At 35.0% G+C, this 25,964-nt stretch overlaps 1 protein-coding gene across 1 annotated transcript in view; it reads left to right on the forward strand.

The window, feature by feature from the left end:
- Nucleotides 1–25,964, forward strand: part of STAG1 (stromal antigen 1) — a 296,042-nt gene that overhangs the window by 151,983 nt on the left and 118,095 nt on the right. The window contains exons 8-10 of the mRNA XM_045287455.1: nucleotides 8,888–9,039; nucleotides 11,051–11,124; nucleotides 25,564–25,687. Of these exons, the coding sequence (XP_045143390.1) occupies nucleotides 8,888–9,039; nucleotides 11,051–11,124; nucleotides 25,564–25,687 (350 nt within the window). The remainder of the gene's footprint in view (nucleotides 1–8,887; nucleotides 9,040–11,050; nucleotides 11,125–25,563; nucleotides 25,688–25,964) is intronic.

Genomic DNA, 25,964 nt, shown 5'->3' on the forward strand with positions numbered 1-25,964 from the left:
TGTTTTGAGAATGATGAGGGCAATGAATGTACAAATGTGCTTTACACAATAGTTGTATGTATGGATTGTGATAAGAGTTGTATGAGCCCCTAATAAAACAATTAAAAAACATATATATAGAGAGAGTAGTTTTCCCCAAAGTGGGTGATACTGCCCTCTGTGGGCAGTACTGGAAAGATGCCTTCACTTTATCTAGAATTGTGGGTTATAGTACGTAAGTTTTTAATTGCCAGGGGAGTACTGATATTTTTTTTTTTCTTGTAAGGGGCAGGTAGGCCGAATAGATGTAAAGGGATTTGACTTACTTTTATATCTCGCTTTTCTGTGTCCTGCCACTTTGTTGATTTTTCCAATATAATACTGAAAAGGAATGGTTGTTAAAGGCATTTTAGTCTGGTTGCCATTCCTAAGTGGAATAGTTGCAGTCTCTTTCCATTGAGACTATTGTTGGTTATTGGCTTTGGGAATATGCCCTTTATTATATTAAAGAATTTTCCTTCTTTTCCTATTTTACTGAGAGTTCATGTCAGGAATGGGTGTTTGATTGTGTCAAATGCCTTTCTGCATTTTGATCATGTGGCTCTTGTTATTTTTTTATATAATGGATTATATTTACATATTACATTGGGAAAATCTACTCCCCCAAGAAACCCTTTTAACATGTTAAAATGCAAGGATGTCACTTTGAGGACTAGGATGTCACTTCGGGCCTTACCAAAGCCAAGATATTTTTAATGACCTTATATGCATGCAAAAGGTGGGTAAATAATAAGGAAGACCAAAAAAGAATTGTTGTCTTTGAATTATGATTTTGGGAAAGAATATCAAAATATACCATGACAGCCATAATGGTATAGAAGCAAAGAAGTTGAAGCTTTGTCTCAAGTACTTAGAACAGGTTATCAGACTCCGGAGAAAGACAGACATCATACTTGATAAAGTCGGAGTCAGTAAAAATGAGGACAACATCCTTTATATGGATTGATGCAGGCGCTACAACGAGTGTGGAACAAATAAGAGGAAGTGTACAGAAGGTCTCTGAATTGGAATGGACTCGAGTATTCCTAAGAACAATGGATTATAATTCTTACTTACCTGGTGTGAATACCACTTGGTTGTGATTTTTATTTATTGTTTTCTTACATTGTTGTATCCTCTTGGGAAAGAAAGGTGAGGCTTTCTACTCCTTAAAAAGTTGTCATTTTGGAAACTCACAAGTGTAGACCTAAGGTCCTTATAGGGTCACTATGAGTTGGAATGGCCTGGATGGTAATCGGTTTGATAGTTTTGGATTCTATTGGTTAGAATTTTTTTATTTTTGCATATATGTTCATAAGAGATTGGGCTGTAATTTTTTTAGTGATGTCTTTGCCTTTAGGGTTATGCTTACTTCATTAAATGAATTTGGGAGTATTCCTTGTTTTCTATTTTCTAAAATAGTTAAAATAAAATCAGTGTTGACTAATTTGAAGACTTGATAGAACTTTCCATTATAGACATCAGAACCAGGACTTTTTTCTCTTCGAAGTTCTATTTTATTTTATTTTAAATTTAGTTTGATTTGGTAGTCTAAGCATATTAAAAAGAGTTTTGCCATCATCCCGCATTCAATTTTAGAACATTTTCTTCTACCTTGTATTCATTATTTTTACCGTATATGCTCGTGTATAAGTTGAATTTTCCAGCACATCTTTATGCAGGTTTTGTTATGTTTTTTTTTGGGGGGGCGGTATAATTAGTTGCCTTGGCTGATATTTGAGATGGCTGTTACTCGAGTATATACAGTAGCTCCCACATCCCCTCTCTCCCTCCACTTCCCCCTGCCATAACTCTAAGAAACTATCAATCTGGTTACTGTCTTTATATATTTACCTGTCCTCCATTGTATATCGAAAAAAAATCAGAGTCCAGAGTTACGGTTGCTTCAAGGGGCCTTATTATCGGGGAGGTCTTATTTTGGGGGGATGCCTTATACTTCAGTGAGAGGCAAAACTGTAAGTAGGTCTTATTTTGGGGGGATGACTTACTTTCAGGAAACACGGTATTTCTCTCCTGTATTCCTACTAAGATCTGTTGCAAAGGATGAAAGACTTCTGAAGACATTTGAACATTTTTTTAATCAGTAAGTCCTCTTGCCACAGTGATGCCTTTTGTGTCTAGTGAGGTGTGAGGAACAAGTAAAGATTTCCCCACATTCCTTACCATTCATAAGTTCTCTCTCCACTGTGAGAACTTATATGTCTGGTGAAGTAAGAGGAATTGTGAAAGGCTTTTCCACAGTCCTTACACTCATAGCACCTCACTCCACTCTGAGTTCTTGCCTTAGTGAGGTGTGAGGAAGGACTAAAGTTTTTCCTACATTCCTTATATTCATAAGCCCTCTTTGCACACTGAGTTATTATATGCTTAGTGAGAGGTGAGGAAGCACTAGAGGGTTTTCCAGAATTCTCACATTTACAGTCTCTCTCCAGGAAGAGTTCTCACAAAAGGTTTCAGAGAAGAGGGGCAATTGCAGTTTTCTCCACATTCCATATGTCGATAAGGTTGGTATCCATTCTATGATCTCATGTGAGGCACAGAGGCACAGATGTATGAACCAGGAAGGCTTTTCCACACTCATGACATTTAGAAGGATTTACTTCAGCATGAGTTCTCTTAGGCCTAGGGCGATCTACAATCCAGTAGAAAGTTTTCTCATACTGGTGAACTTCCTTATTTTTCTCTCCTATATATTCTTTACTCTCATGGAGGCCCTCTAACATATATCTTCTCGTCAAGTTACCCTGGTGGTAGAGCCGCTCTGTGAGGGCATTGCATCCATACAGTCCTCCTATGATGGAGGTCTAGGAGTCATTCTTCAGGCACAACCTTTGTTTATTATTTTTCTGTTGAAAAACTGAGTCCATATTCTGAAGGTTTCCATCATCACATTTCTATTGAATGTCCTTAGAAAAATCCAGCAAAACCCATTCTTCCTGGGTGAAGCTGACAGCCACATCATTAAGCATGGAATCCATTTCCTTGCTCCAACTTCTGCAATTCTAAGTGAACTTCCTCTCTTTGAGTCCAAAAGGCCACTTCAGGAAGAGGATGGGAGTGGAAGCACACCCACCAGGCAATTACGAAGCAGATGGCAACCATCTGGTCAACACAGCCAGCCAGAGCAACTGAAACCCTTCTTTGTGATTGCGTGGATGGGCAAGGCAGTAGTCACTCTCTGGATCAGTTCTTTCAGAGGCATGCGTGGGTCCTCACCCCACAACAAGAATGCGCTCGAAGGTCAACTTTCAAATATTTTATCTAACATCTCCACATTAATTCCTTTAACAATAATTTGAAATAGTACTTCCCTTTGTAAAATTTCTCATCGAATCTTTAAATGTTTTGTTTTACCTTCAAAACATATTTGTTGTCTAAGTATCACTACATACTGCTATCATCTTAATCCCAGACAGCATCATCAGTTCCCTGAATTGATCAAGGCCCAAACTTTTAAAATTGTCATTCTAAAATTTTGACAAACTATTTTCATCTTTTAAATTGGTTGCCTCCCTGCTTCTACTCTGACTCTTCCATAACATGTTCACCTCTTACCCACAGCAGACCCTCCAGTAGGTCTTACCTCACTTAGATTTAATTCTGGAATCCTAACCTGAGCCTCCCCTACTAAATAATGGTTTTGTAATGTGAGTTTTGGTTTCCTTTTCAGAATTTATCCTCCTATCTCTATGCTTCAAGTATACAAAGCACCTTATTCTTTTATAAATGCTCTCCTCACAATAAGTTATTTAACTTATAACCTTTGGAGTTTTTATGTATTATACTTGGAACATTGTTTTGTTTATTCCTTACTTTATACTCAGATTCTCAGTTCTTCAGAGGGATTCCCTGAGTAACCATCTAAAGACCACCACTCTCTAACATTATTACTAGACTTAATTGTTTTTTGAATATTTAATGTTAACTGGCATACACACATCCTACCCAACCCACCCTACCCCCATATTATCTTTTTGATTATTGTCTTTATCTTTCTCACTAGAGTGGTAAAAGCTTCTGAGGACATGGCAGGTACTTTGGCTTCTTGACATTTTCTTCCTATCGCCTAGAACATTACTCATTATCTGGGAGATTAATAGAGTAATGGAGAAACGCTAAATCATTATTTGAACTATCTGTGATAGAAGAGCAGTTTTAAATTATATCATACTTAAATGGATCTCAGGAAAATTGATTATTATTAAATTGAACTGACATGAAATTACTGTCAGACTGTTAAAATTTTGCTAAATGCTTTCAGTTTTGTACTTACCTAATCAACTTGATAAGAAACAGTTTTCAGTCAACACTTATTTGCAAAACAAAACTGTAACACTGTACTAATGAAACATATTCACCATTTTGTACTCATCAATTAAATTGTGAGAGCTAATGAAGCATTTTTTCCCTTGGTATTCAAGGAGAAGCCTCTGCAAAGTCCGTGTCACAGTACCAAGGCTGAACTTCTATAGACATAAAAGCATGTCAGTTTTAAAATGGTATTGTGTACTAGTAATGTCAGTAGGATATAATAAGTAATCACTACACATAGGAATCATTCTTTTGCAATGTACTTACAAACTTTTTGAAGTCCCTTCAATATGTTGGTAAATGAAATGAAAATTTAAATGTATTTTAAATTTTACTGCTGGAAGTAATGTAAATTTTATTGATGCCATATAGCAGCTAATATTTTTCTGAAATTGTATTTTTCATTTCATAATTTTTTTCTAACCTTTGTTTTGCCTTAAAAAAATTTTTTTTAATATGTCTGGGATTAAAAGAGGATCCTGCTGTAATAGCACTTAGAATTGGGGATATATCTGAAAGTAAAAGCTATTAAATTCAAGAAAACGCTACCTCACTTTCTTCTGGCAAAGTCCAGCCAAAGTTGGTGCTAATTGTAACGATTTTCAATACTTTGATGTTGTCATCATTTTGGTTAGAAGTCTAAATGTATATGCTTAATTAAGCTTGGTTTAGATTCATTTTGCTCAGGACAAGGACTTACAAACTGATCATCCCTCATATGGGAAATTTGAATACTCCAAATTCCCTTTCTTTCCAGCTATAATTTTTATAGAGTAATTTTTAAATATTTAAAATATGTTTAGCCTTCACTATAATAGTTAGATATCCTGACAATACACAAAACCCTGTAAAATTACTAACTTGCCTTTGAAAACACAGAATATTTTAGTTTATTTAGACATTGTATTGCAGGTAAAGAAACATTCCTGTTGAAGTTCTTTCCTAAATGGTCATACACTTATATTTGTTTTTAAAATTTTTTATTTAAAACTTTTTTATAGGGCAACAGCAATTGTTTAGTGTGGACTTTACCAAAGTTCTCTACCTGTTTGTTTGTGTGTGTGTGTGTGTGTGTAAAAGAAAAATATGAGTAAAATATATATATTGCTGTAAACTTTTAAATAAATGTGAAGCTGTGTTTTCTCAACATATCCTCCATATATATCCACACACTTCAAGTAATTTGACACTCTTCAATTTATACCACATGAAACTAGCAGTTTGAACATTTATCAAATGATAGGTTACTTTAATAGTTTTTGAGTTTAGAGAACAAAAAGAGATCTCTTTGGTTAAGAACAGGACTGTAGAGAGGTTGGGATAGGTTTCCCTTGCTACCTTCCTGAATGGGCAGGTGTATGATTTTGATAGGGGAAAAAAATTCTTGCCACAACTTTACTGGTCATTGTTCACCCGTGCGATATTCCGTTTTCTTTCCATCTTTTCTGGAATAAGCCCCTTTAGTGTGCTGTAACCTAGAAAATCTGTCAACATTGCTCCTTTGGAAATCCAAATACAGCACAACCGTCTGAGATGGCATCTCTGTTTGAATTTCTTTGGCCCAGAATTTCTCCTTGAAAGCCACTGTTCTGATTGGACTTTTTCTTTGAAGGTACCCTAAGAAAACTAAAATGTGTACTACTGAGAGAACTTGTTTGCAACCATCCACTGACTAGAGACAAATTTAAACCTCCATGCATGTATGAACTTGTATCCTGGTAGCAATGGTTTTTAATTTATCTTTGTACTAAATGTATGCATACATACACACACACAGCATTATATATGTGGGTACATGTACTTAAATTGAAATAGCAAATGCTTAATAAAAATATATTCATAATTCTGAATATATGAGGGGGTATAACACCACCACCCACACACACACACACAAAACAACAGAAAAAAGCTCCGCTCAGGGAACTTTCATAGTATGCATTTTACCGTTTGACAAGCCATCAAGCAACTTTTTGAGTTAGTGCACACAGTGGCGTTGCCTGGGAAAGTTCTCTTTGGTCACGGTGAATTCTTTCATAAAAGCAGTTTCACTCGAAACTAACTTTTTGTGATGAGAGAGTTATGAAAGGACAGCGATTTCACAAAATAGAAGAGGTGAAGAAAAAAATTGAGGGAGGTGCTGTGCTGTCAGCCATCCAAATATGAGTTTGGAAAATGTTTCCAAGAGTGGAATTGCATATTTGACAAATGTATTAAGTATAATGAGGAGTACTTTGATAGTGTTAAGGTTCTTCTGTTTTGTTTGATAGGGTTGTTTTGTTAAAAAAAATATATATAGCTTTGGAAAAAATTCTGGGATTTTTAGAGTACCACCTTGTATTTGAATTTTTCCCCTAAGTACTTAAGTTTTATGTTTTATAACTTAATATTCATATATGTAGAAGCTTAACCTAAAAGAAAAAATACAAATATTGTTATTCTTTAACAATATTTTCTATACTTTTTTCATATAAATATAGATGGAGAAATAAAAGGTTTTTGTAATTTCTGCTTTTAAAAGAACTTGAAACAGAAGTTTGAAAATATTTAACAGGATCTACAAATACAAGTGAACACTTGTACTTTTATGTTGTGACTGGCAAATGTAGGTTGATTGGAAGTTCCTAGAACTTTCATTTTTAATGAACTTAATGATTTTGTTAGGATTGTCCAGTATTTCAGTAGTTGTAGGTGGTGCCCCTCACTGTGATGAGGAACACCGAACTATGATCATCTTTGGAGCTAAAGATCAAAAATTGATCAGCTTGGGTGGCAGGTAGAGTAGCAGTGGCCAGGCAGCCCAGCTTTGCGAAAGCTCTAGGTGCCCCACAGCATCCAGGAAGTACCCTCCCCACTGCCATGGTGCCTTGCAGCTACGGTTCTCAACCTTCCTAATGTTGTGACCCTTAATACAGTTCCTCATGTGGTGGTGACCCCAACCATGAAACTATTTTCGTTGCTACTTCATAACTAATTTTGCTACTGTTGTAAATCGGGTGACAGCTTTAAAAGTGTCGTTTGACCTCCAAAGGGGTCGCAACCCCCAGGTTGAGAACTGCTTTAAAGAAAAGTAAGCTCTGAGGAAGGGCTGGTGAATGAGGGGCCCAAGAGGCGATCAGCAAGTTGTCAGCGAAACCTGCGTCTGCACAAATGAGATGAAGCCAAAAAGGGCAGCAGCAAATGTTATATAAATCTTCAGACAGAAAAGTTCGAGCAAATGGGAAAAATAGAACAAAGGGAAAACAGGCTAAAGTAGCTAACCAAGAAACTGAAGAATATTTACCTGCCAAAAGGGAGAAATGAAAAACGAGGCAAATCCAGCCTCTGATGAAGTTGGAGAAAAAGACGCAAAGTCTGATTAATGTTTATGTACCGTGTCTTATCAGTGGGCCGGCCCGTCCTGTACAAACCAGAGGAATGTTTTTAGCAACTATTTTGTAAATGCAAGTTTTTTATTTGCATTAGAAACATTTTTAAGGAAGAGGAAATCCCACTTCAACCCATTTTTTTGTTGTAAATGCTTTCTTTTTAAGATGTGAAATCATTTACTGATCGTCTCTTTTTTGGTACAATCTGAAAATAGTGGGATTATGAATTGTAGGAAGATTTGACTGTCTTGGTTGTCAACATAACATTCAGATAGGGCCGGAGTAGTTTTTCTATTCCTAATACAAAACATGCTTAATGACAATTTGGAGTCACTGTCATGCATTTGTATGACTTGAACATTTAAGTTTTTGTTTCCATGTGTTTTTTTTAAATACAGAATTTTGTCTGAAAACATTTCTGTAATCATGGCGTTCTTGTCAAAACTATGTGGCTTCTGTAACACTTTTGGTTGTGGTCTTCCAGTTTTCCTGATAATTGAGTTATGTGCTGTGAAAGGTAGAATGTGTAGTATGTGACATTAAATTGTGAATTAATGGTACTTGATAATCTCTTTTTAAAAGCTTACTACCAAATTCAAAGCTGGAAAGTCACTGGAATTTAGAAGCTAATTGTACCATGCCATTTTAGGATTTTGGCATTCACCTTTAAGAATTCTGTACAAATTGTTCATAATGTCTCTGTACTGATCTGAAAACAACCAATAAAATGCCAGTTATTTTAAAAAGTCACAAATTTACTTTAGCATTGCAGGCACTTGTTATGATATTTTCATGATATTGTGGAAGTAGTTGTATGTATAGGTATGGTGGTCCCCAAAAGATCTAGGCTTGAATAGTATATGCTTACTCCAGTGCCTATATTTGAAGATAAAGAAAAGAGTTGTTGAAGAAGCTGCTTAAAACTGTCCTATATGTGATTAGTATCAAAGCTGTTTTTACATGTGGTGTCTCAGCAGGTCAAGCTTTAAGAGCACTGAGAATGAGAATATTGAATTGCAGACCAACAAGATGGGGTTTTTTTCTCTGTATTTATTTAAATTGTTTCTGAAATTTAAAACATAAAATTGATGCACTTTTTCTTCATATTTTAGGAATCTGGTGGGTAAAAATCATATCATAGGTGAATGATAGCATCTTCCTTTATTTTTTAGCCATGAAGCTCATGACTGCCCTGGTGAATGTTGCCTTAAACCTCAGTATTCATCAGGATAATACACAGAGACAGTATGAAGCAGAGAGAAATAAAATGATTGGAAAGAGAGCCAATGAGCGGTTAGAATTACTACTTCAGAAACGCAAAGAGGTAAGTTAGTTTTACATAACTAGTTTGTTTTTTGAAAATATGTTGTTGTTACTTATCATCATCAAATATAACTCATGGCAGCCCCAAATGTGCAGAAATAAAACTGTGTTATAGGTCTTTCAAGGCTGTGACCTTTTGCAGCACATCACCAAACCTATCTTCTAAAAAACTTCTGCATGGTTTCAGTTCACCAAACTTTCAAACACGTAACTGTGCCACCCCAAAATTCCAAACTCACTACCATCCTGTTGATGCCAACTCACAGCAACAATATAGGGCAGAGTAGTGTTGCTCCTTTTGTTTTCTGAGGCTGTAAATTTCCAAGCAGAATATTTCAACTTCCCTGGAAGTACCTGGTGAGTTTGAATTGATGACCTTGTAGCTAACAGCCCAACTCTTAACCCAGTACACCACCAGAATTGCTTTTTAATTTACTTTATTAGGGCTTATGTTTATGTTTTTTATTGTTTTCTTTTTTATAAATCATTTTGTTGTGGGCTCTTACAACAATCCATCAATTGAATAAGCACATTTGTACATATGTTACCATAATCATTTTCAACACATTTTCTTTGTACTTGAGTCCTTGGTATCAGCTACTCTTTTTTTCCTCTCTCCGAAATATTTTCTTAAAAGTTAGATTGCTTGATTTCATAATTTTCAGATGAAATGAGAAAGTTGATCCAGTGATTGAGTGTTGCATAATGGCAGAAGGGAGTCACAGAACTACTTTCCTTGGGAAGATTATCAAGGAATTAGATTTTGCAGTAGTTGTCAGGCTATTAGCTCAGTCAAAAGTGGATTTCTGCAACACTGCATTTCCAGGACAAAGCCAAAACTCATGTGTAAGGTATTCCTATAAATAAGATTGATCCCTCTTTTAAGTGAAATTTTCCTATATGTGTTAAAAATGACTTTTAAAGTGGATTTTTATAGAAAACATTTTTATTTATCCAGTCGAAATTAAAATTTTAGATCTACAGTACTAGCCTACTTTTTAATCTTGAGGGTGAGGGGAAGGAAATACTACATGGCTACAAAGAAGCTGTTGTTGGTGAGCAATAATTTACAACAGAAGACAAACCACAGGAAACTTATCGTTAACATTTTAACCTTGCAATACATGAAGTACTATAGAAGTAAATATTTGTAGTATGCTTCAGTGAGTATTGCTAACCAAAATAAATACATCTATTCTTAATTCTTTTTATATGATAAATGCAGAAACTTTATTTTTTTAACTTTAAGTAAGTTTTAGTAATGTGAATGAATTGTTGTAAAAGTAGTTCCAAGCTTATTTCATTAAAACCTGAAACAAATAATATAGCAAAACAATCTGTAGGACTTTTATTTGTTAAACTTACGCATACAGTAAATGGAACTGTTTTCTTCAATATTGCTACATGGACAATTCAGGACAAATGAGAATAAGAAAAATACCTTGAATGTCACTTTGTACAACGGCTTTTGTTAATTTTATTTTATTGCTCCAGTTTTACCACTGTTGGTTAGGATCCTTGCAGTGGTCCTGGTCCCCCTCTCCTGTTTGGGGGATTTGACTTACTATCAGTGATATAAGCTAATCTAATACAGGCTAAAGTAATTGGATACTTTTGGTGAAGTGGAAAGTTTTTGTAAAGTGGTAATTCCAGTTGATCCATTATGTAGAAATGCAGAACTAAGTTTGGCACCTGGCTTGCATTCCAGAAGCATTGAATTGTGGCATTATCCCAAAACAGGTGGTATTTTGAAACTAGGAGACTAGAACCCTTGGTTGCACCAGTTCTCCGTGTTTATCAATGTATGTGGGAGTGTGTGTGTGTGGGAGTGTGTGTGCGTGTGTGTTTGAACTAGCGAAATAAATAAAGCCAATGTAGTAAAGCTGTGAAAATAATGTAAGTATACTGGTGATTATAATAAATGAGTAAAAGAATTAATAAGTAATCCAAATGAAACTAAAACAGGAATTAAGTATTGAGTAGTACTTTAATTTTTTTGTTTTTTGTTTCAGCTACAAGAAAATCAAGATGAAATTGAAAATATGATGAACTCTATTTTTAAGGGTATATTTGTTCATAGATACCGGTAAGGGATTTTAAAAAAATTATTAAAAAGGTTAACAAATAATTTCTAATTATTGCTTACTTGTGATCCTATCTATTTACAAAACTATAAAATCCTTATTTATGATTTTGTTTTGTCTGTTGAGAAAATAACGTTGAGTATTAAAAGTTAAGTAAGTGTAGAACATTGGGGTACCACTACCACCACTCATACAAATGCAGACCATAACTGTTGAAGGTAGCTTGTCTATTTGCATATGCACTGATGAATGTTCATTAATAAGATAATATTAACTTAACATAACCTTAACATTATATCATTGATTATCTTGACATTTGAAACTTAAATTTACTACATTTTTTCCATGCATTAGTCATTTTCTTCCATGGACAAATTAATGAACTGTTGTTTCTTTAATACCCCTGTGAACAAAGGGTCACCCATGTGAATAATGCAGCTTCTTTTTACTTTACACTCTTGTTTGCATTCAGTAATACAAGTGAAAGTAAAAGCTGCTCTCGCCATGTTTTTGTCAAGATTCTTTGTAAATGGCTGTATCTTCCTGTAATACCTGAAAACTTTAAAAATATGAGTTACAATTTTTGAACATCATATTTCACATAGAATTAATGAATCACATATATTGTTAACTTCTCAAGTGTGAAGTGGTTCAATAGATGATGATAATGCTGTTAGATGCCGTATGTTCAGTTCCAACTCATACTGACCCACGTACAATGAAATGAAACACTGCTTAGTTCTGTGCCATCCTCACAATTGTTCCTTTGGTTGAACCTATTGTTGCAGCCACTGTGTTGATGTATTTTGTCAATGGTCTCCATTGTTTGACTGCCCTTCCACTTTACCAAGCATGGTGACCTTCCCCGAGGACTGGTCTGTTCAAAGTATTACCATATTCACCTCTAAGGAACAATCTGGCTGTACTTATTCCAGGACATATTTATTTGTTCTTCGAGCAGTGCATACTACTTTGAATATTCTTCCAACAGCACCATAATTCCTAATGCAGTGTCCAACTTTCACATGTATATGAGGCAATTGGCTTGTATTAGGCGCACCTTAGTTCTCAAAGCAACATCCATGCTTTTCAGCAGATAATTAGGAATGCTGTGACATTTGAAACTATAGATGGCCTGTTAGTTAAAACAGAAAAATCATAAACAAAATGAAACATACATATATCTTTTATTTTACTATAGCTTAAACTAAATTTATTAGGATACTCTTTTGTTACTATCAAATACTGTACTGGCCTTGCACACTTTTTTTCAAATAGGAATATTTTATCTTCTTTGGTGCTGTTACATGTGGTACTAGCTTTGAAATTTTCTGTCTCCAGTAATTTTGTTGTTGGCTTTTAGAATAGTACTCAGAACTGCTAAATGTACTAGGTCTAATGGCATTTAGATTTTGGGTGATCTTAGGACAATCAAGTATTTTTCAAAGGAAGACAGTTATGTTGCTCTCTTTTCAAACTGGATGTGTTTTATTGCTTATCTTATTCTATTGTATGATGAGAGCCGATGTCCTTGTCTTGTTTCTGACTTTAGTGGCAGGTGTTTTGTTTTGTTTTGTTTTTTAAACCACCCAGAAACCATTTATCAGATTGAGGGAATTTCTAATGATAGTTTTCATTAGGAATGGATATTGCGCTTTTGTCAAATGCACTTTTTAATCTATTTAAACCATTGTTTTGTTTTGCTTTGTGTTTTAGTGGATCAAATTTGTTTATTGTCAAATGTTAACCAATTTGGGAATTTATGGGATAAAACCCACATGGTCTGGATGTATCAACCTTTTTTATATATTGTTGCGTGAAATTTGCTGAAATTTTCCTTAAGAATTTTTGTGTCTTCTACACTCATGAAAGACATTACATATTTAACTTTTTATATCTCTATGTCCAAGGTATCAAGTAACGTTACCCTTTTAAAATAAACTACAATGCATTCACTCCTCTCAAGTTTTCTGGAAAAATTAGATATTGTACAAGCTCCTTCAGATAGAAATTCTGTTGAGCCCAGAGTTTGCTTTGTGGGAATGTTTTAAGTACAAATTACATTTCTTTAATAAACTCACAAATTTCTTTAAACTCACAACCTTCCTCTAGTTCTTGAACGCTTCCTCCCCCCAACTACCAGGACCCCAGTTTCGCCTTGCAGACCTGGTTAGACCAGATGATACACAGCGGTGCAGATGGGAGTTGGAAGCGCAGGGAATCTAGGACGGAGGAGCCTCTCGGAACCGGGGGCGACGGTGGCGATACCAGGAGGGAAGGGGGAGGTAGCAAGGGGGAATGGATCACAGGGAGCCGCGTATGGCCTCCTCTCTGGGGGACGGGCACAGCGGGGTGGGTGAGGGGAGGCGCCGGACAGTGTAATGCAAGATACAAGAATAATTTATAAATTATTAGGGGGGCATGGGGGAAAGGGGAGGGGGAAGGGAAGGTGGGGGGGAAGGAAGATGAGCGGATTCCGGGAACCCAGGAGGCAAGAGAATTTTGGGAATGATGAGGGCAACAAATGTATAGATGTGCTTTACACAATTGATCTATGTATTGTGATAAATTGTATGAGCCCCAATAAACCTGGTCATTCAGGTTGTTTCTCTTATGTGACCTTTGTTTATGTTTTATGTGTTATGCGTTCATCTAAGTTGAATTTATGAGCATAATGTTGTCGATATTGCATTGATGAACTCACTTCATTCTCAATACCAGTAATTTGTATTTGTCTTTTCTCTGTCTTTATGTCTCTCCCTCCGCCCTTCCTCCCTTTTCTCTTCTTACCTCTCCTCCCCTTTAATAAAATCAGTTTTACTGATTTATCTCACAACACCAGCTTTTTTGTTATATTGAGTTTCTTTTGTTTGTTTTCAAGTTCATTGATTATGGTTCTTTTTTATTGATTCCTTGCTTTTTTGTTTGTTTGATTAAAGTACACTTATTATCCCTTTTTCTTGGGTAAGGAATCTAGACACTGCTTAGCTGCATCCTCAATCATGGCCTTTAAAAAATATACATTGATGTTTGCTCTCTAAGCACTGATTTAATTGTGCCCTCTAAATTTGGACTTGCTGTGTTCTCATTTTCATTCAGTTCAAAATACTCTTTTAGTGTTTTTTTCCTTTAACTCATGGGTTGTTCAGAGGTGTCATAGTTTGATAAGGATTTGGAAATTTTTGAGTTGGTGATTTTTAAATATCATTGTGGTCAGGGGATGTACTTTTTATTATTGGAACACTTTGAAATTTTATGATACTTGCTTTTTTTGGCCCACAAAATGGACCAAATACATATTCTAATTGCTCAGGAAAGGAGTTCTGCTTTTCTTGCTTAATGTTATTCTTTTGTTATTCTTCTGTGTTGTTTGAGTCTTCCTTATATTTAGCCTATTTTCTGTCTATTTTAGCAATTATTGAGAGAAGGGTATTATAAGAGTATTTTTGTATGAGTATTTTTTTAATCGCTTTATTGTGGGTTCATACAACTCTTATTACAATCGATATACATCAATTGTGTAAAGCACATTTGTACATTCATTGCCCTCATCATTCTCAAAACATTTGCTCTCCACTTAAGCCCCTGGCAACAGCTCCTCATTTTTTTTTTCTCTCTCTCACCGCTCCCCCCCTCCCTCATGAACCCTTGATAGTTTATAAATTATTATTTTGTCATATCTTGCCCTGTCCGAGGTCTCCCTTCACCCACTTTTCTGTTGCCCGTCCCCTAGGGAGGAGGTCACATGTAGATCCTTGTAATCGGTTCCCCCTTTCCACTCCACCCTCCCTCTACCCTCCCAGTATCGCCACTCACACCACTGGTCCTGAAGGGATCATCTGCCCTGGATTCCCAGCGTTTTCAGTTCCTATCTGTACCAGTGTACATCCTCTGGTGAAGTCAGACTTGCAAGGTAGAATTCGGATCATGATGTGGGGGAGGGGGAGAGCATTTAGGAACTAGAGGAAAGTTGTATTTTTCATCATTGCTACATCACACCCTGACTGGCTCGTCTCCTCCCAGAGACCCTTCCGCAAGGGGGTGTCCAGTGGCCTACAAATGGGCTTTGGGTCTCCACTCCCCCCTCACTATGATAAGATTTTTTGTTCTGATGATGCCTGATACCTGATCCCTTTGAAACCTTGTGATCGCACAGGCCTGTGTGCTTATTCCATGTGGGCTTTGTTGCTACTGAGCTAGATGGCCACTTGTTTACCTTCAAGCCTTTAAGACCCCAGATGCTGCATCTTTTGATAGCCGGGCACCATCAACTTTCTTCGCCACATTTGCTTATGCACCCATTTGTCTTCAGCAGTAGTATTAGGGAGGTGAGCACACAGTGATATGATTTTTTGTTCTTTTTTTCTTTATATTAGATGATTTGCACATCTTCTCACCCCAAAGTTTCCTATCTATACCCATGCCATCTGTAATATTTTACAGTAGCTCTAAAGTAAGGATTTTTTTTTGTTCACATATATCTTCCTATTGTGTTGTTTTGAAAACGTCCTTGGCATGTGTATACACATTTTAGGATTGATTTGGAAGCTTTACTTGAAAGCTTGTTGATATTTTGGTGGTGATTGTGATGAAGCTTTATTTCTATTTGAATTTTTAGTCTGTGGGCATAGAATAAATAGCCAATAAAAAGTATTTGTGTGTCCTTTTATATTTAACCTCTTCCGTTTCTGACATTCTTTAGTTTTTCTGTGGCTGTGAAAATTTTTGGTGTTTTTTTTCCTTCTCACTTTAAGGACTCCCTTTAACAATTCTTATGAGGCAGACCTGTCAACTACAGCTTTTCTTTGTTTACGTGAAAACATTTTTTTTAACCTTCATTTTTGAAAGACAGCTTTGCTGGATATATAATTCTTGGTTAGACAGGTTTCTGTGTGGGTTCTTTTTTCTTGCAACTTGTTTACTATGCCATTCTACTGCCTACTGACCCTTATTAGTTCTACCAAAAAGTCATCGATCCATTTGCTCCCCTATATTTTAGAGTTTTTCTTTGTGGCTCTCTTCATTTTCTCTTTGACTTTCAGCAGTTTGCCTATTATTATACAAGGACACCCAAACTAAACCGGAAACACCACCACCCCCACCCCCCGTGTATTAATTTTTAAAAAAACTGCCTTATCACATTCAAAGTACTCCCCATTACACTTAATACATTTGTTAAATAATGTGATTCCATTCTTGGAAACATTTTCAAACTCATCTGTTTGAATGGCTGACAGCACAGCACCTCCCACCTATTTTTCTTCACCTTTTATGTTGTCATATTGTTGTCCTTTCATGTCCCTCTCCTTTCACGGAAACAAAAAAAGTCACATGGAGTGAGGTCAGGTTAGTGAGGTGTGTTGGGCAATAGAGGCATGCTGTTTTTTGGCAAAAACTGGCACATCGAGATGGCTGTGTGAGCAGGTGAATTGTAATAAAGACAAAACCAGTCCACTGTCTGCCACAAATTAGGCCTTTTTTGTTGCATGCTGTTCCATAATCTTTTCAGAACCTCTAAATAGACAGCTTGATTAACAGTCTGATCTGGTGGATCCAACTCTAAATGTACCATTCCCCTTACATTAAAAAAACAAACCCACAAATGAGCATCGTCTTGATCTCTTTTTCACTTGACAAGCTTTAGCGGGGTGAGGTGATGATGGCGTTTTCCACTGACTTGATTGATGTTTGGTTTGGGGGTTGTAAGAATAGCACCATGTCTCATCACTAGTGATGACCTTGGGCAAAAAGTCTGGATCGCTTCAGAGCTGTTCTTTCAAAGCACTGCATGTTTCCCTCGATGCTCTTTTTCCTGGTCAGATAGATCCCGAGGCACAAACTTCACAGTGACCCGTCTCATTCCCAAATCGTCCATTAAATTTTTGAACCAAGCTCCAAGATGGAACAGATAAAGTTTCCATCTCTTCAATGATCTGTTGTTGGTTTACGAGCACAAGTGCACGAATTTTGTTGATATTTTCATCCATTTGGGAGTTGATGGACATCCAGTATTAGATTTGTCATTAATCGATATTTCACCTTTTTTGAAACAAGCAAACCCCTTGTACACTTGAGGTCTTCCCATAGCAGTGTCCTTGTAAGCTGTGTTCAGCATCATCGTTTTTGCAGCATTTTTCCCAAGCAAGAAATAAAGTTTCACAGTCACGTGCTGTTCTCTTTAATCAGCCATCACAAAAAAACCCCAGGTTCCAATAAAACTGCTTTTACAAAAAAAAAAATAATAATAATAATAATAATAAATTCACTGTGACCATAGAGAACCTTCCCAGGTGAAGGTTCACTGACTCAGAATGAGTTGTTTGATGCTTGCTTAATAGAAAAAATGCGTACTACAAAAGCTCCACTCTGCCTTGCGCAGTTATGGTTTTGGGGGGTACCCCCTTATATATCTTAAATGTAAATCTTTTTATGTTTATCCTGCTGGCATTTATTAGACTTTTTCACCATATTTCTCAGAATTATATTTAACCCGGGCCTCCTCTTTTTTTGGATTCTTATTACATATGCTTCAGGAGAAAGATAAGGCTTTCTCCTCCCATAAAATTATAGCATCAGAAACCCAACAGGGCAGTTCTACTCTGTCCTACAGAGTCACTGCTGTGATACAATAGTACTAAATTTGGTTTTGGTTTTATTGCATAAGCTAGTAACTATGATGTTGCTCCCAAGGTCTCTGGTGCTCCCTTTACTTTACTTCATTATATTTTGTCTTTTCTTTGCATTTATATTCACCTATAACCAGGGGTTCTGTTTCTTCTACAAATTCAAATATGCTATTGATACCAGATAGTGATGTGTTATTTTCTGTTATGGTGGCTTACTTGCTCTGCATTGGGCAATTAAGTATGTAGTATGAAATCACCACCTGGTCTGCAGGAGAAAGACGAGGTTCTCTACTCTAGTGAAGAATTACAATTTGGGAAACCCACAAGGGAAGTTCTGTCCTGTCCTGTAGTGTCACTGAATCAGAATCAACTCGATGGTGGTGAATTTGGTTTTTAGTATTTAGGTTGTTCTTATTAATGTACTTTCCAGTTGTTTTGTTTTGCTTTTTTTTTTTTTTAAATGATATTTTTCTTTATGGATTAAGTGGGGATGTATACATTTCAGATCATCGACTCTGTCTTTAACAGTTCAAACCCCTCATCACCCTTCTTTTCCCTCCCCCACCCTTGTTTTATACTCTTAAGTCCATCCTCCAATGTTTCTCACTTGTGGCCCATCATCCTCCCTTTCACACAAGTTAACACCTACCAACCCTTTAGTCTGTTATTTTATCTTACCTCCCTTGCACCCACCGCCCTTGGGTAACCTCCAAAGCTTAATCCCCTTTGCATGTAAGTTTTGGTTTTTATCTTAAAGTAATGGCCTCATACAATGTTTATCCTTTTGCTCTTGACTTACTTCATTCAACATAATGATCTCCAAGTCCATCCATGTCATGTCACCTGTGTCATCATTGTTAACAATACATGGTTTTCCACTGTATACCATTGTAAAAAAGTTTCTTTATTCTTCCTCTCTGGTCATTTGGGCTGTTTCCAACTTCTTGTTGTGAACAGTGCTGCATGAACAAGGGAGTGCGTATATCTGTTCGATGTGCTATGTCTCTGAATTTTTTTTTAATGAAAATTTTTCTGATCTTGTTTTGCTGAATTTAGATAGTAAAACAAATAGATTTTACATGTATAATTTATTGACTGATCACATTCTTTGAGTTGCACAACCATTTATCCCTCTTTCTCATTAACAAACTCCTTGCCCAGGAAGATTTCTGTTTAATCTTTCAAATATGTGTTGTCAGCTTGATCCCATTTAGACAGATTGTAAAATAGTATAATGTTATGAAACTACAGTTCATGTAATTATAAATAACATTTGATTTTATAATCTACTTTTCTATATATAGTCAATGTAGCATAGGCTTGAAAGAAGAAGTGATCTGAAAGTGAATTTTGGACACATGGTATATAAAGTGTCTACTCATCAACCTACAGATTTTAATAATTAATTAAACAAATTATATATATCAGGGGGAAAAAAGTATAATGCTCAGATGGGCTAACCGATTTAAGGAATATTTCAGAGGATATTTTGGTTTAAGGAGAAAAAGATTTTAAAATAATTCCAGATAGCTGAATACAGTATACTAATTTTTTAAAACACCCAATCTTGACAGATGGTAGTTTCTTTTGTCATAGTTTTCGATTCTCTCATAACACAAATGCTAAAAGCAGTGGCTTTTAATAATAGAAATTAATTTATTTACAGTTCTGGAAGCTAAAAGTCCAGATCGTGGTCTTAGCTCTGTAAATTTTTTTCTTGTGGATATAGCATCAGGTGTTCTTTGGTTCTTTACATGCCTTCACATGACATCTGTTTTCCCATGTATTTGTGTAATTTGCTCTTATGATAATTCAGAAATGATTAAATTTAGAGCCCATCTACTTGAGTATTAAATAATTAGCATATCAAAGAAAATTGTTTCACATATAAACACAACAGTAAAATTCTGAAATATCAAAGATCAGGAGTAAGACTTCGAAGCAACCAAAGGGAAAAGACTAAAACTATTATGTGCAAGAAGTATTAAAAGGCTTTTTAAAGAGCATAAGAACAAAGTTAATGGTAAAAGACCACAATAGAGAAGAGATACCAAGAAGTTAAGGATAAAAGTGAATTATTATATTTCAATTTTTACTCTAAGTGATTTCAGCATGTTTTTAGAGCTTTTTCCAGATAATACCAAAGTATAATATGCTCCAAACAAACTCATTCCATTTTAATCTCCTTACATTATAATCTCCTTACATCAATTGGACATCGCCTTACAGAATGGTCACAAGGAAGAGATGAGGCAGTCAGGGTGCAGTATAGCACCGCTGAAAGCATAAAAGTTCTTTAATGCTTCCTCCCCCACTATCATGACCTCAATTCTACCTTACAAATCGGATTAGACCAGAACATGTACACTGCTACAGATAAAAGGCAAAACACAGGAAATCCAAGATAGATAAACCCCTCAGGACCAACAATGAGAATAGATACCAGAAAGATAATGGGAAGGTAGGGGGTGCGGGGGAGGAAGGGGGAGTCAATCAGAGGGATCAATCTGTAACCCCCGTCCAGGGGAACGAACAGCAGAAAAGCAGGTAAACAGTGACAGAGGACTATGTAAGATATGAAAATAATAATGTATAACTTATAAAGGGTTTAGGAGGGAGGGAGGGCAAAAAATGAGATGCTGATATCAAGGGCTCAAGTAGAAAGAAAATGCTTTGAAGATGATGGCAACATATGTACAAATGTGCTTGACACAATGGATGAATGTATGGATTGTGATGAGAGTTGTAAGAGCCCCCAATAAAAGTATTTAATTCAAAAAATTTTCTAGGTGACCTATAAATTGACAACAAAATGTGAATATTTATTAAGATATAGCTTTGAAATTAATGTATCAATATTTGATTTTTAATGTTACTTTTTAATATCTAGAGATTTTTTTAAAAGCAGAGTCTAAAATTCTATGAAAATATTAAGGAGTAATGTAGATAGTCATATAACCTGCTCTATTATGAGACTTAAATGCCTTTATATTTTCTCTTTTGAAAAATAGAGATCAAATGAGATGAACAATATTTCCCATTTTGTAAACTTATTGATTTCTAATACATTTAAACTAATTGATCAGCGTAAGATAATAACATAAAATAATTTATTTTAGTGCAAGAAGACTTTTCAATCACTCTTAGGCTGTTCCTTTCACACTCAGGCTATTTCCTATAAAAATATCCTCATAATTGATCTACTGATCTACTTTGCGGGGGAAATGATTTTTTTATAGTCAGATCTTAAGGACAGTTTGGTTAAGACAAATTCATTGTGTGCTATAATCTAGATAGTGGACCTTTTGACACTCATAATTATTTCTCACTCAAAAACTCCTGAGAGATAGAATAATTGTGTCAAAACATCTATCCAAAACTTATTCTTTAGAATTCATGCTGCAATCATTTAAATTTAGTCTACATCTCTACTGAGAAAGCATCTAGAAGGACAGTACAAGAATCATTTAATTAACATTCCTAAGAGTTAATTTTATTTTTGTTGTAAAAGATATTTACTACAATTCCAACTGCCAAGAAAGTAATTCAAAAAAGAAGATTTAAGCTTAAATACTTAACTAAAAGTTTTTTCCCTAGAAAGACATAGTCTGGAAACATAATTAATTATTTAATCATTGTTTTGTCCTGTAAAATAGCATTACAGTTCAAGATTCATATAATCACTCCAGACTTATTCCTCCCTCGTTTTTTTTTTTTTTTGAGAAGCCACGTTAAGAGTATCCTACCTTCTTTTTTAGTTCTTCATTTCAAGACCCACAAACCACAATGCTATGAAAATTGGTCTAAACGTATTGCAGTAGAAATGTTCAAATCAGTCAATATTTCAAAGCATGCCACATTGTTTATAATAACCTCTTAAGTAGAATGTTAATGTCTAGAGGGCAAAAAGAGTGTATCTGTTCTAAGATGATGATACAAATGATGAAAAAATACTCAGTGTAGGTGATCACACTAAAATGAGGGTAGTGGAGGCAATAGGAATAACTGAGAGTAATGTTTGTGCATATGTATAAACCAAACGAAAACAAGATAGGTTATGGATACGTTACTAAGAGTCTTTACAACTGGACAAATATCTCTTTCCATTTAGCAGTGTATCCAAAAACTTGGCAGCATAAAACAACATTAGCTAGTTTCTATGGGTTACCAAATGAGATTAGCTGATGTTTATGACTTCACGGTATAAGATTGCATTCAATATATAGGTTAGAATAGCAGCCATCTGGGGGCTTGCTTGGGCTTGGGAGATCTATTTTTAAGATGTCTTACTCTCATGGCTGGTAACAGAAGGCCTCAGATACATACAAAGTTCTACATAACAGAGCTTGAAGTTGCTCAATACATTTGCTTTCCCCCAGAGGAAGTGACCCAAGACAAAGAAAATAAAGTCATGATTTCTTTATGACTCTCAGGAGTCACACAGTTCATCATTTCTACTACATTATAATCACTAGATCCAAGCTGTTCAGTACATGCACAATGAAAAGAAAGTAGATTAGTCTCCTCTAAAATGAATACATACAAAGAAATTTTGGACATACTATAAAACCATGACAAAGGAGTTTTAATTTTACTGCCTAGTCTGTCATTACAGAATATAATCACAGTAGAGAATGATTAATAAAACAGGGTGGTTTCGGGAGGCAAAGTGGATTGGAGCACTAGAACCCAGATAGAAGACAACAACTAAGAACTTTTTTTATGGCAGCAGATTAAGCTTTCTGGCTGTAAGTATAGAAAAGAAGATTTAAGTGTTTAATATTCAGGTGGGAAGGGTTAGCCTTAGCGTTTGAACTAGAAATAACTAGAATTTAATCAAAACAAGTTGATTCAAAAAACCAGCAATGTACATAGAGAGGAAATTTCAAGAAGATACACTGTTTAAGAGTCTAGTAGTCTAGACCAAAAAGTATTAAACAAAACCAGGCATAGAAGTAAGGATGATTATAAAAAATACTTCGAATAATAGTTCCCTGCTGAAATAAAGCTGGCTTTTTATATTCTGTGACTAAAGAGATTAGCCACCTGTAATTTAAATAATATCAATGGTTACCAAGGGCTCAAATACAAGGCAAATAATGATGGCAACATATGTACAAATATGCATGATACAATTGATATGTGGATTGTTATAAGACCTGTAAAGGTGCAATAAAATGATCTTAAATATATATGTGTGTATGTATATATATATATATGTATATATCAATGCTATTCTAAGAATGATAGAAGAATGATTGTGCTGTGTGTGTATCTATAGTTACTAGGTAATCACTATGGTTTTAACCAGTATACCACACCTATTGATTTTGTCCTAAATCTCCTTCTTTGAGATTTTCCAACAGAAATCTTGGCCTAGCCTTTAATTAGGATTTTTTTTCCGAGGGAAATAAAGTAATAAAGTAATGACTCTTTAATAAAGATATCAATCTAATTATTAGAACTGACAGGTAAAATGCATGATTTTGAGTGTTTTATGGTTCTGTTTTTGTGAGGCAGGAGGCAGGGGAGTTATTTTTTATTTACCACTGTAGGATTTATTCTTTTATTTGGATAACCCAGGAAATCAAAATATATCAACCTGCTGTTCACACAGATGTAAATTTACCCTAAATGGTAGGATAATACTGTTTTGGGCTAGGAGGTAAATATGAGTTTCTAATTTATTTACTGCTATGAAGTAGAAGATACCCATTTTTCTCACCCAGTAATTTTACTCTTACAGACTTTGATGGCATTTCTGCACACCAAGGGCAAAGAGGCTTGTAGACCTTACTGCATACGAAACACTTTAATATTTCTTATCCTGTGTGTTATTAACTTATGTTGCCATTCACAAAATTTGATTCATAATGTACTAACAAGTATTGACAACTCTTGGAAAATATTATTGTTGTTAATCAGGTCAGCCCTGACTCATGTACAATGAAAGAAATGTTGCAAGATCTTGCTTTTGGATGGGTTTTTGGTGATCTGTAAGGTTGTCATTGACTGGTTTGGAGGAATAGCTTGCCATATCCTTCTCCTTCATCTAAGTCTAAAGGTTCCACTGAAACCTGATTACTATCCTAGCAACACATAAGACACCACTGACAGACAAGTGGTGGCTGCACATGAGATGTCTTAATGGGAATTTAACCCAGATCTCCCATGTACAAAGTGAAAATTCTACCCTGAACATTTTCTGAAGGACATTCTCACACATGTACAACAAAGAGGCATGAATATGCAAATCTTGGGGACAACCTAAAAGCCTGTTTGAAAAAAAGGGGCATAAACAATTTATAATATATTCATACAAAGGAACCTTGAGCAGTAGATAAATGCATTAGAACTACATGAAACAATATGCATAAATTGCAACATAGCTTATAAAAAGCAAGTTGGGTAAGGATACTTAAAAGATATTTCTGTAAAATTTCAAAATACGTAAAACAATGCATTTAGTAAAAGCATGAAAATAGAGATGAAATTATATTCACTGCATCTAGGATAATCACTTATGTTGGGGAGATGCATCAATAAGAAATATATAGGAAGTTTCATCTGTAATGCTTCATTTCTTAACCAAGTACTAGATAACACAGGTGTTCCTTATATACAGGTTTTCATTCTGAGTTTCATATCTGAAAAGTTTTACATTAAGACAAAAAGAAATGTCCTTGTCACTTGTGCCTTAATAAAGGTCCAGAAACAGCCTCTCACAGTTTTTGTGAAGTTCCATGTTATGGTCTATGAATGTTTAGGGTGAAAATTAAATGAAAAATTATACTACCAATTTATATTTTATCACAAGAGGAAACTAAGAAAATGGCTTTAATTGACATTAAAATATAGTACCATGACAATTACTGTTTTGTATAAATTTGGAGAATTAAAAATTAACCAAAATATAAATTTACATGTAAATCAGAATTTACTCATCTTAGTATGGATATTATTTTTAAGCTAGAGCTAATAACCTCATGAGATAATTAATATGGTACTTGTTCATGAATCTTAGATCATAGAGTAGGAAAACCATTCCAGGACTTAGTGTACATCCAATAAGAGGTGAAAAGCCATTGAGCAGGAAGCCCGAAAGCAGACTGTGGTCATTCTCACTGTGATCCAACATGAACTATTCTTCTCTCTGATGCAACCTAAAAAGTAAATGGAAGATGAAAGAAATGTGACTTGAATGGAATGAGGAATGCTTTTATTAAAAATTGAAGATACATAATTTGTTAATACATTATGTGAAGATTATGGAGTTTATTTTCAAATTAATTTACTTCTTTTTTTCACCCTTTCTAATAATAATTGCTTCTATATTATTTTTGTCTGCTCTATAACTAATTTTTGTCTTGATTATAATAAAACACTCTGAACTCATTAATTGTGTGCTAGCTTAAAAAGTTTAATAATTTGTTAGGTCAGCAATTTTGAGCTTCAAATTATTCTATACTTGGATATTAGTTTCTTCAGAAAATTAAATAGTTGTTGACTCCCTAAAAGTTCTCCAAAACCTACAAATGTCATTTCCTAGTCCTGTTGAAATTTCACAGTTGAGCCAAATAAGATGGTTTCTGTAAACATTATATTTTAGTATGGTGTTGATAGGATATATTCATAGAACCCATTAATAAAGCAGAAGATATTCAAGGTGGTAGTCATTGAATACAAATGTAAATACTGCCTTTGAAATAATTTTAATATTTCTTACTAAAGAAGAGTGATCTTGAACTTGGAAGTATATTCTAAGTTTGGATATTAATCATATTGAGTGTGTTTTGTTTGTATTTTCGGTTTTAGTGATGCTATTGCTGAGATTAGAGCCATTTGTATTGAAGAAATTGGCGTATGGATGAAAATGTATAGTGATGCCTTCTTAAATGACAGTTACTTAAAGTATGTTGGCTGGACTCTTCATGACAGGGTAAGTTGAAGTAGAATCATACAATATTTGTCTTTGAGTCTTACAACTTACTACTTCTCAACATGATATGTTTAAAGTCCACTCATGTTAGAATGTATCAGAATTTTATTTCTCTTTGAATAAATAATATTCCATTACATGTTTACACCAATGTTTTGTATATACATTCCTCTGTTGATGGAACTTATTTCCAACTTGTAGCTAAAATGAATAATGCTACAATGAACACTGACATACAAATATCTGAGTCCCTGAATTTTCAGGTAACGTGGGCATA

Source organism: Echinops telfairi, unplaced genomic scaffold, assembly GCF_000313985.2.
Source record: "Echinops telfairi isolate 266 unplaced genomic scaffold, ASM31398v2 ScPeMD7_16;HRSCAF=60, whole genome shotgun sequence".
Taxonomy (NCBI): domain Eukaryota; kingdom Metazoa; phylum Chordata; class Mammalia; order Afrosoricida; family Tenrecidae; genus Echinops; species Echinops telfairi.